At 41.1% G+C, this 12,034-nt stretch overlaps 1 protein-coding gene across 1 annotated transcript; it reads right to left on the minus strand.

Annotated features, from left to right (window-relative positions):
• Positions 1 to 1,358: 1,358 nt before the first annotated feature.
• Positions 1,359 to 10,949, minus strand: kcnk18 (potassium channel, subfamily K, member 18). Its single transcript, XM_030787442.1, has 4 exons — positions 10,904 to 10,949; positions 5,279 to 5,449; positions 4,953 to 5,084; positions 1,359 to 2,185 (listed from the first exon to the last, which is right to left on the minus strand). The coding sequence occupies exons 1-4, from the start codon at positions 10,947 to 10,949 to the stop codon at positions 1,359 to 1,361; spliced, it is 1,176 nt and encodes a 391-aa protein (XP_030643302.1).
• Between the last annotated feature and the right edge of the window lie 1,085 nt (positions 10,950 to 12,034).

Raw genomic sequence — 12,034 nt, forward strand, 5'->3', positions numbered from 1 at the left:
TTACTGACCTGTTACTGTACAGCTTGTACAGTAATATTTGCTATCACTGAGACTATTCTGACATGTACCGTTCTGTGGTGTAGCTTACATGTAGTATGACTGAGAATATTAATGCACTGTATATCAAAACTTTTCTTTCTTTCACAATGCCCAAAATGATCAGATTTCTTCTCAGTCATTTGTTGTCATATTGATTCTCAGTGCGGAATTTATTAAATCCAGCTGTTCAAATTTGTTGTCCATTATACTAGGGTAAGAATGATCACTGATGTGCCTTATTATCTGATGCCATCAATGTTTAATTTCAAAGAAAATGAGTGAGACACAGTATGCATGTTCTTAAGGCAAGATTGTTTTGCCTCATGAAATATTCAGTTACCACTGAGCTGAGTTGTTCAATGTACTTTAATACCAGTGCAGGAGTGAAAGACATTATTTGAGCGATCAACATTATAAACACTGCTATTCAGTGTGAGAAAAACAGTAACAGGTACTATGAGAAGATCTTGATTTCTGTCTTCAGTAAGTCAAGTACATAACAGAGAATTAACTTATTCATTTGTCTAATCCAGGATAACCAGTCATTTAACTACTGCAGATCATTACACTATTACATACTGATTATTGTGATGAAAGCATTCAGTTGCATATTCCCTGATCTAAATTCTCTTCATCACTTTGGCAAACAAAATGATGACAATTACTCATGAATGTTATAGTAATACATACTGAACAAACAGCAAAAGATTTACAGCCTTCTGTTTGGAGAAATTAAAACAAAACTCTGGCAATTCAAGCACAAAATATTAACAGATTCATTAGCCCAAATTACAAGCCATCCAGACCCCCCTTTATCTAATATGTACCTCATAATACATTTTTATTGTATGTGAAGGCGATATCCACACACTAGAATTCAAGGCTTGCACTGAGTGGGCCTACTGCTATCATTTACATATACATCTCTTTACAGTGGTTAACAATCAAGCCATTTATTAAATATTTCCAATTCCTAGTCATTCAAAATATTTTTTTAAATCATGGTTTACGCATGCAAGGACTCATGGTAATACAAAGTGACTAAAATGAGCAGCATTTCTCTCTGTAGCCTCACAGTTTGTATCCACTTTGAGCAGCATGGCCTTTTTAGACACGCATTTTCCTGTTGCCTTCTGTGGCTGCCTTAGCTTGGCATCATATCCACACAGTGATCAATACCACTCTAACCTCAGCAAACGTTGAGGACTGAACTAGTCATGACGGGGGAAGCATTTTGCATCAGCTTCACTGAAATGGCACAAGCCTGAAATTGGAAAGATTTCAAAATCTTACTCTTGTCCGATGCTCCACAAACATTCTCATTCTTTGCGCAGAAAATTGTACTTGGCTACTTTCCCTCCGCTGAGAAAACGCATGCCCCGATGGTAGAAGCGCACAATGTGTGACTGACCAAGTTTAAAGGCCATTGACATGATGGCCATACCTGAAATGATAAAGATGAAGGTCAGCATGAAGAAGTTTGGGTGGCGGGGCACAAAATCGCCAAAGCCAATGGTGGTCAATGTGATAAAGCAAAAATAGAAGGCATCAAAAAAGCCAAACTCACGCTCCCAGATTCGCAAGATTAAACTACCAAAAAGGATGTAGGCAAAGACAACCAGTAGGATGAGGATCAATGGCACATTGAATTTATCCATCTCCTGTCCAATGCTAGCAAAGTCCCAGTCTTTGGACAAACGAGGCATACGGTCTAGCTCAGGACAGGAACAGGAGCGTGCCAGTGGGCTATTACGCGTGAAGTTCTCCTTGGCGATGATGCGGTCAAAAATCTCAGTGTTGGTTTGAAGCTGGATGGACTTGCGCTTGACAGATCTCTGTGTCCGGATCACACAACGTATGTCCATAGGCTCACACATCACTACATCTTGGCTGAAGGTGTAGGTGCTGTCACCAGAGATTACCTGGTGCTGTTTAGAGGCCTTATCTTGGTTGCGACAACGGTTCCAAGTGCAACGCAACAGCCGCCGACGGATACGGTACAGACGGATATAAGCTCTTGAGAGCATCACGGCCAGGATGTCACCCACATCTGAGATGACCAGTAGCATGAGTGGGATGCCAACCATAGCATAAAAGATGCACACCACCTTCCCAGCTACAGTGACTGGGAAGATCTCGCCGTAACCTAGAAATCCGAGAGAATTAATGTGCGTAGTTACATATTTGCTCACATGCACTGTATTTGTCTTAAAATCACAACAAGAAGATCTTTTTTTCACATCCTCCGCTTCTCAGATAATGAAACCTTTTATTTATCAAGATGATCACAAAAACTGGACAAAATTTTAACTGTTTCCCTAGTTATGAATAAGAAATGGGACTGCATGCTTGATTATGGATGTGCAGCTTCCCAGAATTTTCAAATCTTTAAGTTATGTTTAGGGAAAATTAAATAGATTGTGTTAAAGGTGAAAAAAGGGTTTTCAGTGAATAAAACAATTTGAAATATCACACCCCCCCCCCCCCCCCCCAATGGGATATTCCTGTACTTGTGCTCCGAAATGAACTAATCACTCAAATAGCAGGAAAATGTGAAATCTTTGTAAGGGGGCAATCCTGAAGATCATAACTCAAAACGACATTAGCTAATTTGCTTTCAAAATAAATGCAATTATAAAGTGAGAGGCACTCGACTGAAAAAACACTTGATACTCTTGTCATCAAAACTCTCTTAAATGTGTTTTACTGATATGTGGGTCTGGTACATATGGAAAGCAGACATTCCATGAAGCAAATGGCAGGTGTTAGGGTGCAGTTTTTGGATATTTTCTTAGCTCATTCGCTGCAAGTGGAATGCAATGAGGTAATAGTACTTAATCATGGAGAATGTGTTTTCTGTTAAGCACTTTCCCCGCCACTACTGTCTATCTAGTTTTTTTCAGAGCTTTCTCTACACAAAACCCCAATGAGCCAAATGCAGCTACAATAGTCTTCATCATATTCAGATTCAGTGAAACATACTGTAGCCAGAAACATTGGAAACTGTAAAACCATTATTTGATCTCAGCATATGCACTTTCTCAAATATTCCTTCTTAAGTAAATATAAAAAATGAGGCTATGTGTACACTGGATGTAAAATGACCTGATAGCCTTCCCTGTGGCTCCTTAATAGCTATCAATAATCCATTTATCATAGTGGTAGTCAAAACCAACACAGTTTATGCCCTTCGACTGACACTATAATGGATGTCTTGGGTGAGGAAGCCAAACAGACTGCCATGTTGTGCTCAGAAACCATGCCTGGACCATCCCCGCCCCCAACCCCCTTTTTATTCTTTAAAAAAAGTGTGTGTGTGTGTGTGTTTCCTGTCTAGTAAACACCTTTATGCACTTCGGTGCCACTACGAAGTACATATGCTGTAAGCTCACAGTCATTTGAATTTAACTCAAAACAGTACACAATTGGACAACTGAGTGTAATTGCTGTGGCCTAAAGGTTAGAGAGGCAAGTACCAAAAGGTTGCCGGTTCGATTCCCAACACTGGCAGGAAAAAATGTGGGCGGGGGGTGAATGAACATCTTGACCCTAACTGCTCCCTGGGCACTGCGGCTGCCCACTGCTCTGGGGGTGTGTGTGCTTGGTTAAATGCAGAGGTCAAATTTCTGCATTGTGTAGATCGATAAGGGAAACTTAACTTAATTATTTAGTAATTTGACTTTACTGGATGCCCTTTCAGCAGCTAGTGACTACACTTAATAGCTGGATTCTGTCCAACATCATACGCATTCATTAAAGTTCAGCTAATGTATCAAACTCAAATCAAATATACCTAAATGAGAACTGAGAAATTGAGAAAGGAGAGATGATGCTGCTTTTAGCCTTAATTCTTAAATTTACATCATTATTTGAAAAGGAAAGACAACCACTGGTCCTATTTGCTCAGTAATTTAATGGGCATCCAAGGTCAATAAGAATTTTTAACCTCTATGACTGGCAAACTTGCACCTTGCAAAATGTTTTGTAAGTAGTATGCATCTGTGCAATTTTGTTAAACATTTCACAGAAAAAAGGGGATGGTTCTGTATTCTAGTTATTTTATTACATTCTCTTTGAAAAAATATTTCTGCATTCACAAAAACAGACTGCTGGAATAAAGTAAACTGACAACAACTGCATTCTGAAAGGGTAGTGCAATGATATAAAGTTTGAAAGCAAGTCAAAGTTAGAGTCATCATGTAGGGCTAATTGCAACATAAGCAGTTGTTGGGATTCTACTATGAACATAATGTGGCTGCTTTCCATATTAAAAAAATATTTTAGGAAGGACAAACCATGATGTATTTTAGGAATAGGCCTGTACAAGCAGTTCATATCTGCTGTGAAATGTTGCTTGAGATATGCAAATTTTTGTTCTGTTTTTCTACAAGTCTGAGAGGACACAGCAGAATAAAAACTTCCTCTATTCTTAGCAATTCTCAGTAGTGTCTTTAAAAATGGATGGATAATATACTGAGTCTAGTTCTCTTATCTATAGCCTGGTTACACCAGGTTACTGTGCTATGTGCACAGTAGATGAACTAGACCAAAGGGCATTGATTCTCATGTAAACAATGATAAAACCCATAAACAAGGTCTGAAAGAACACTATCATCATATTTAATGGAATCCTCAGTCAGCTTGACTGGCGTCCAAATGCTTTTCAAACAAAGAAATGAACATAAATATCTCATGGTGAGTACACAGACAGTGTTGCAGAGTAGTGACAAAAATTACTGACAGGCCAAACGCTAAAAGTCAGTGACCACACTTGTTTATTGGAAAACACACACACACACACAGCTACAATCTCAGAAGTTACCCACCTGCTATGCTCCTCTGAAAAATGTACATATTACTGATCATTTTCTCTGCAAAACTGGAAATCTGAGAGGAGCAACTGGAGAACTTACCTACTGTAGTGAAAACGGTACAACAGAAGAAAAGGGAACCAAAGAAATGCCATCTCTCTGGACGCTGAAGCCATATAGGTTGAAAATCCTTCTCGATCTTATCCTCTATTTTGAGGAGCAAATCAGAGTTATCTGTGCATTCAAAACAGAAATATTTCATTTTAGTAAGTCACTGGAATGAAACGTTTTTTTAAGCATCTGAAATACTGTCGGTGTTTCTTTTTCCATCGCAGTTTAATAAAAGTCGAAAGGCTCATCTATACTCTTTGTAAATATTATTTATTAAATATATTATTTCTCACTATAAAAGTAGTTTTATAACGTACCTGAATTATTATGGACCGTCACCACTAGGGATTGTAAAAACCTTTGGTAATCCTTATTCGTCTCATTGTCTCTACCTCCTTCTATTTTTTCAAAGAGCACCGCTCCTAAAACAGCGTATGCCATAAGCGATAGTATGAGGAAAATGTGTGGAAATAGCGTCCACATCAAATCTATGTATTTGCGTTGTCTCTTAACGACGGATCCAATCATCTTTTTTCAGTGTGGAATTAAAGAATTATTGAAGCGTCTGTCTTCACATGTCACGGCTGTCCAAGCTTGGGTGGAGACAGTTGAGATAACTGGTTTCTAAGTCAAATGTACGCCACCTCTGGTACGAGGTTTCCGTCGCTTATATCCCTCCTTGACACAAGTGTTTCTGATGAGAGCGAAACGTTTGACGTTTGATGAGTCGAGTCATGCAACGTCAAACGCAGTCCACTACCAACCCGTTTAGGCGTCTGAAAGGCAGCTTCAAACCACGTAAATTTATTTGATTTGAATTTGACTTTTAAAAAACAAAAAGAAACCGCTTGACCTTCTATTTCAAACCCGTCCACTGATTTTTACGCAAATATGTTTCATTCCATTGCCGTGAAAGCATTGGAAGCGACAGGTGTTGTTGGGCAACTAATTTTGGCAACCTGAATGCCAGCGTTATTACTGAGCAACTGGGGTCTCTCGAACAGCTCTTGTTAATGTTCTATTCAGAGAGGGAATGCATGGCGACCACAAAGTGATTGGGCGTTGCCTGCAGGCATTTGGACACTTTTTAAAATCTTACATCAGCGGTTAATTACAGTCACGACCATTGCATTTCTCGTTTCCTGCGAATCTTGAGTGGCAAAGGGTGATTGTTTAAGGATGAATTCGCTGGGAGAGTCACTGACCAAATTTGGGTTTATGTTGGCTCAGAAAATGTACTTTTGGAACTACGTCAGTAGCTAGCAGAAAGGTACTGGTCATTAGACGCAATTTCACTATATCCGGTGTGCCTTAATTATTAATGAAAAAAGTGTTACCATGGGTGTGTTCATAATGTATTGATCCGAGTTCTGCACTACCGTCTATCTCAGTGTCATACATTATGATATAATCAAAATAGTTGCTAAAATGGATCATCTCACATCCATACACTTCACACCACTAAAATGATATCCTACAAGAAGTTTTGAATGCCCATATATGAAGATGGTCTTTTACCACTTCATGAGGTCACACTAAAGCTGGAAGAGAATGCTCTTTCTGTAAAAGTGACCCACTGTGTTGACAGATGATAGGTCTGCTCAATGTTCCCCCTTGTAAATATTTACCTGAACTCCACTGTGTATATAACTAGCTAGACGGCATTAGTTTGGCCATTGCAGTCTTGTGTTTCAGTGCTGGGATAAGCTGAGTCAATTTATTTCATAGGCTTCTTGAGGCTGTCACAATGTCATTCTGCTGAAATCATCATTTACGAGTGAACCTTTTAACCAGAGCTGTTACCCAGTTTCTGTTTGAAATACAGTTGATGTGCTGTGTAAATGTGTGATGTGTGGTATATGGGGGAAGGTCTTCTTCAGACTCCACTTTTGTTTGTTTATGTGCTGCTCCTCCACTTTCATATTTAGGCAAAACTGGAGGCAACTGCACAGATTTTTTGGGAGAAGCACTTAAGGGTGAGTTTGTTAAGGCATCATGAGGTTATATAATATGTTTTTTTGGGGGAGGGGGGGGGTAGTGTTTAGGTACTGTACTGGCTGGTTGAGGCATGGTAACTGACTGATCACAGGATTACAGAAAGACGGCTGGTTGGTTACTTCTATTGCCCATTTACCAAACAGACATCATAACTTCCTTTCATGTTTAAAGATTACAAAGAAGGGCATGTCTCCTAAGTAATGGCACATTCAGCTGAACTGCTAAGAAATGCCACTAGATGTTCATCTTCATTACCCGTAAGTGGAAAAGCCAGAGTTTACTTTTGACCCTTACAGATTACAAAGTGAGTCATATCTCTTAGCCCATATGAAGTTCCTCATCAACACTTCCTCAGCAACTCTTCCTCTCACACTTAAGGTACTGGGAATGGGCCATGTCTCATAACCAGTGACACATCACTGAACGTCTAAAAGGCTGTTTTTGTTTGTGAATTGTTGGGACTTTTGCAGAAAGAACCCTCTATGTTGTGGGCAATTGATTATATACCATTACTATAATTTCAGTGGAGATCCTATCTGATCCTTTTAAAGGGAGTCCTGGATGGAGACCATTATCCCTCAGATTGCTTTTGAGTGGTCTGACCAACACCACAGCTCTTGTCAGGCTCCGGTCCATTCTGAGATTGAAAGCTTAGAGAAACCACAATGTCCTCAGAATGTCTGCCTGATTTGTTCCCATACCAGTATCGCTGTTATCACTGTAAATGATGGAGTAATGAGAAGCTCTCATACATGTCATTGTACTGTTGCACAGTTAAATGAATGTGACCTGCAACACACGCTTTAATATGTCTGGGTTATCCAGTGTCCCTTATTATGGTTACTGAGTTGACATATCTTCAGTAGAAAATATGAATTAGAGGGTGCTTTATTTAACATTCAGCTTTAAGATATTGTCGTAGTTGAATGAGGATTTCAAGTGGCAATTTAATACCTCTTGGCAAATTCCTGGCAAAGTGCAATTAAGGCAATATGTATTCCTTTGACAAGAACATCTTAGGGAAAGGTTTATCGCACTTTTTTTCTGAAGTCTTCACTGATCTGTCTACGTCTGCCGTGATCCCTCTCTCCTTGCACCACTGATTTTATGTGCCTGAAGATTTTCAAAACACAGTGAAAGCAATTATAATAATAGTTGTCAGTTTTTGAAACACCAGGTGGTGCAACTTGAACACATCATCAGTGATGAACCCAGGGTCAGAGGGTGTTTTGGATCTTAGATAATCAGAAACCCTCACCTGGGTGACCCAGCTGGGGGTGATCAGTCCCTGGCTTGTGTCCAAGTAGCGGATCAAGAGGATCACCCCTCTTGATCCGCAGCCACCTCAGTGCTTTTTCTGCAGCTTCGATGATCTTCTTGCTGGCTCTTCTTTTCTGCAACCGTCTAATGCCAAAGAAACTGAGTGAATGAGGTAGAGACTGACCTGCAAATCCCCTGCAGCTCACCTCGCTCGCAGCTGGCCTTCCACCCATGCCTTCTACATTCCTCTACCAATTTGAAGTATTTGGCCTTCTTACACTCGTGGGCCTCCTCTATCTGGTCTTCCCAGGGGACAGTGAGTTCCAACATGAACACTTGCTTAGAACCATCAGATGTTAAGACCAAATCTGGGCTGAGTGTCGTTCTCGCAATGTGTTCCTGGAACTTCAGCTGCTTCCCTAGGCCTACCTTCAGTGGCCAATCAGGAGCTTAGGCTAGCAGCCCAGTTGAGGCCCTGAGCTCCGCCTGAGCTTTTTCTCCTGCCCTGACAAAGGTGATGTTGTGCCCTGTTGGGAGCTGATGTTTGCTCCGTTGGATTCCTGTGCAGATGGTGTCAGCTACTGCCTTCAGCACCTGGTCATGGCGCCACCTGTACCTCTCCCAGGGCTTTCAGGCAGCAGCTCAAGTTGTGCTCCAAGGAACCTCTTGCCAGGCACAGTGGGCATGCCGGGGTATTGGCTAGACCCCAGCAATGCAGGTTGGATGGGCTTGGTAGGACATCATACACTGACTGGATCAGAAACTTGAGTCTAATGAGGTCTGACTTCCAATCTTCCACCTAGGTGATCTTACGGGCAGTTGCATGATCCCAGTTCTAACTGTAATGCCTGCAGAGGAGACTCTGGTGTTGGTTGAGTTTCCATAAAGTAGCACCTCTCTGACTCTGGTGACCTTAAATTCCTCTGTCAGACTAGTGAAAGGAAGCTGCAGCTGGTGTGCCCGCACAGGGCAATGCTGCTGAGGCTCTTTGGTGGAGCAACTGGCTGATGTTTTGCTTGAAGCCCTCCAGGATAGTCATTGGAACCTCATATATCAACCAGAGAGGTCTTGGCAGGATACCATGCTGATAAGCCCATGCCTTGAACTTCCCTGGAAGTCCTGACTTATCCACTGCCGATAGCCATGTTTTCAGCTCCATACAAGTTGACCGGACCACCACAGCGTCTCTCAGGGTGCAGTCGAAGATCTTCCCCCGGCTCTTCACAGGCTTCTCAGACACCGATGAAATTTGGACTCCTCCCAAAGAAAAGTGGTGCTTATCAACCACTCTTCCCTTCCCCAGGACCAAGGACCTGGATTTGGCTGGCTGGAAACTCTTGCTCGTGTGATGAACCTTTCCACCCCTTGGAGAAGCCACTGGCATCCTGGCACTGATGTTGCTGTGACAGTCAGGTCATCCATGAAGGTTCTGATCAGAGGTTGATGCATGCCAGATCTGGACAGGGGGCCCCTACATTCCACTTCTGCTGACTTTACCAGCATGTTCATCGCCAAGGTAAACAAGGACACTGATATGGTACAACCAGTGATGATGCCTTTGTCTAGGTGATGCCATGCTGATGTTGTTGTCCCAGAGGTGCATCTCAAGCTAAAACTATTGTAATAGTCCAGTATGAGGTCTTTGATTCTCTCTGGAACATTATATCTTGTCAGCATTTTTGCTACAAGTTTATGTGGACTGGATCCATAAGCATTTTATATATATATATATATGTGTATATATATGTATATATGTGTGTGTATATATATATATATATATATATATATATATATATATATATATATATATATATATATATACATATATACACACATACATATTTGTGTGTGTGTGTGTGTGTGTGTGTGTGTGTGCGTGCATTGAACAGATATTTAAGTGCATACTAGAATAGATATATAGAGTTTTAGAATAACTGAATTATTGAAACCCCTTAGATTCCAAGAGATGTATATTCCCATTCAGATTTTAGTTTTTAAATTTAGATTTGTCTTTGGAATTCTTAAGTGGTAATTTATGACTTCCTGTGTAAGTGGGATATAAACATTGGGTGACACATTAGTCAAACACCCTAGGTTTTTCATCAACATGAGGGAGGTAAAAAAGTATACCCAAATGAAATGAGACAAACGGTTGTTGACCCTCATAAATCAAGCAAAGGTGATAAAAATGGCTACACACTTGAAAATACCCACCTTTTGGGCAATAATTAAATCTTGAGGTCAGCAGGTCTCCAAATTACAATTATTGGTGCTCCAAGGCTGCTTGGAAGGCTTGTCGGCATAAAGCCTCTGCCTTTAAAAGAGCACAAACTTAAGCACCTGATGGTTGCTACATGTCATTTCAACGTTAACTGGAAACTGTTTCTGTGCTCAGATAAAGCAAAAATAGAGCACCAGAGGCGGGTCAGTTGTACAAGGAGCAATGGTCAGTCAAAAAAGAACCTGATCCCCACCCTTAAGTATTGAGGTGAATCTGCAATGTTGCGGGGCTGGTTTAATTCAAAAAGGCTTAGAAACCTTGTTAGGATACGTAGCACCATGAACTCCATCATGTACCAGGTGATGTCAAACTAAAATCTAGCTGTCTCTGTCAAGCGGCTAAAATTTGGTAGTGGTTGGATCCTCAAGCAGGACAATGATCCAAAGCATATCTCTAAGTCCACACAAAATGGTACACTGACCAGAGAATGGAGCTTTTACAATGGCCATCTCAGTCCCTTGACATACACCCCATTGAAAACCTATGGGGTGAACTGAAGAGGAGAGTGTAGAGGTGAGGAGACGAAGTACTCTGAAGGATCTACAGAGATTCTGTATGGGGGAATGGCCTCACATTCCTTGGTCTCGGTTTTCCCACCTCAGCAAACATTATAGGAAAAGACTAAGTGGTATAATCTTGGCAAAGGGAGTTGCACAAAGTATTAAAAGCAGGGGTAGCAATAATTATGACACACATTTTTTAACATGTAAAATTTGTTTTGTATTAAATATTAGTTTCCCTGACAAATGCATAAAACAAAGCTGCCGCTTCTTCTTCTTCTTCTTCATCTTCTTCTTCTGCTGCTGCTTCTTCAGGCAGCCATGGTCTAGAGGTTAGAGACCGAAGGATTGCTGGTTTGATTCCCAGAACTGACATGCATGGCTAGGCACTTAACCCCAATGCCCCCCAGGCACTGCCCACTACTCCTGCATGGGGTGTGGGCTAGGCACTTAACCCCAATGCCCCCCAGCTGCTGCCCACTACTCCTGCATAGGGTGTGCCGGTTCATTACAGGTGTGTTGGATGGGTTAAATGCAGAGGACAAATTCACTGTTCAAAGTGTGTGTGTGATCACAGAGATTCACATTTTCATGATATCACAATAATTTTGTACATCTTCCATATTGCTTAGAATTAGCATATCTGATAAACAATAAAGCGACTTTTACTCAGCAATTTGCTCATATTAACACTAGAAGCGCCATGCCGGTTTGACCTACTTATACCTTGAAGTGCCATTTGACCGCTGTGACTTCCTACTAGGAGCGCCGTGCTGGTTTTACCTACTTAAAGCGCGGCTAGGCGGTCAAAAGACTGCCAAGTCATTAGACAAGGACACTGTTACTGACACATAATGATCGCTAGATGGCGCTTCTTGCACAAAGCAAATAGTTTGCTTACAACTTGCGTTCGGCCAATGTATCATTCGTTTCAGTGTTAACAGTCGGTTATTACTTCAATAGAACGTTTGTTGTCCAGCCCTTCCATCATTCAACATTATGTTCTGATTACTTATTTGTGGCAGCCGTGTTTC

The sequence above is a fragment of the Chanos chanos genome, chromosome 10 (assembly GCF_902362185.1).
Source record: "Chanos chanos chromosome 10, fChaCha1.1, whole genome shotgun sequence".
In the NCBI taxonomy this organism is placed as follows: domain Eukaryota; kingdom Metazoa; phylum Chordata; class Actinopteri; order Gonorynchiformes; family Chanidae; genus Chanos; species Chanos chanos.

What these genes read in the sequence shown, in the direction of transcription:
- kcnk18 (XM_030787442.1), bottom strand. Translation starts at nt 10,949, where the DNA reads ATGGCCATTGTAAAAGCTCCATTCTCTGGTCAGTGTACCATTTTGT. An exon ending in GACGGTCCATAATAATTCAG is followed by an intron (nt 5,085 to 5,278) that starts GTACGTTATAAA and finishes TTGAATGCACAG; the next exon opens with ATAACTCTGATTTGCTCCTC. An exon ending in TACCGTTTTCACTACAGTAG is followed by an intron (nt 2,186 to 4,952) that starts GTAAGTTCTCCA and finishes TCGGATTTCTAG; the next exon opens with GTTACGGCGAGATCTTCCCA.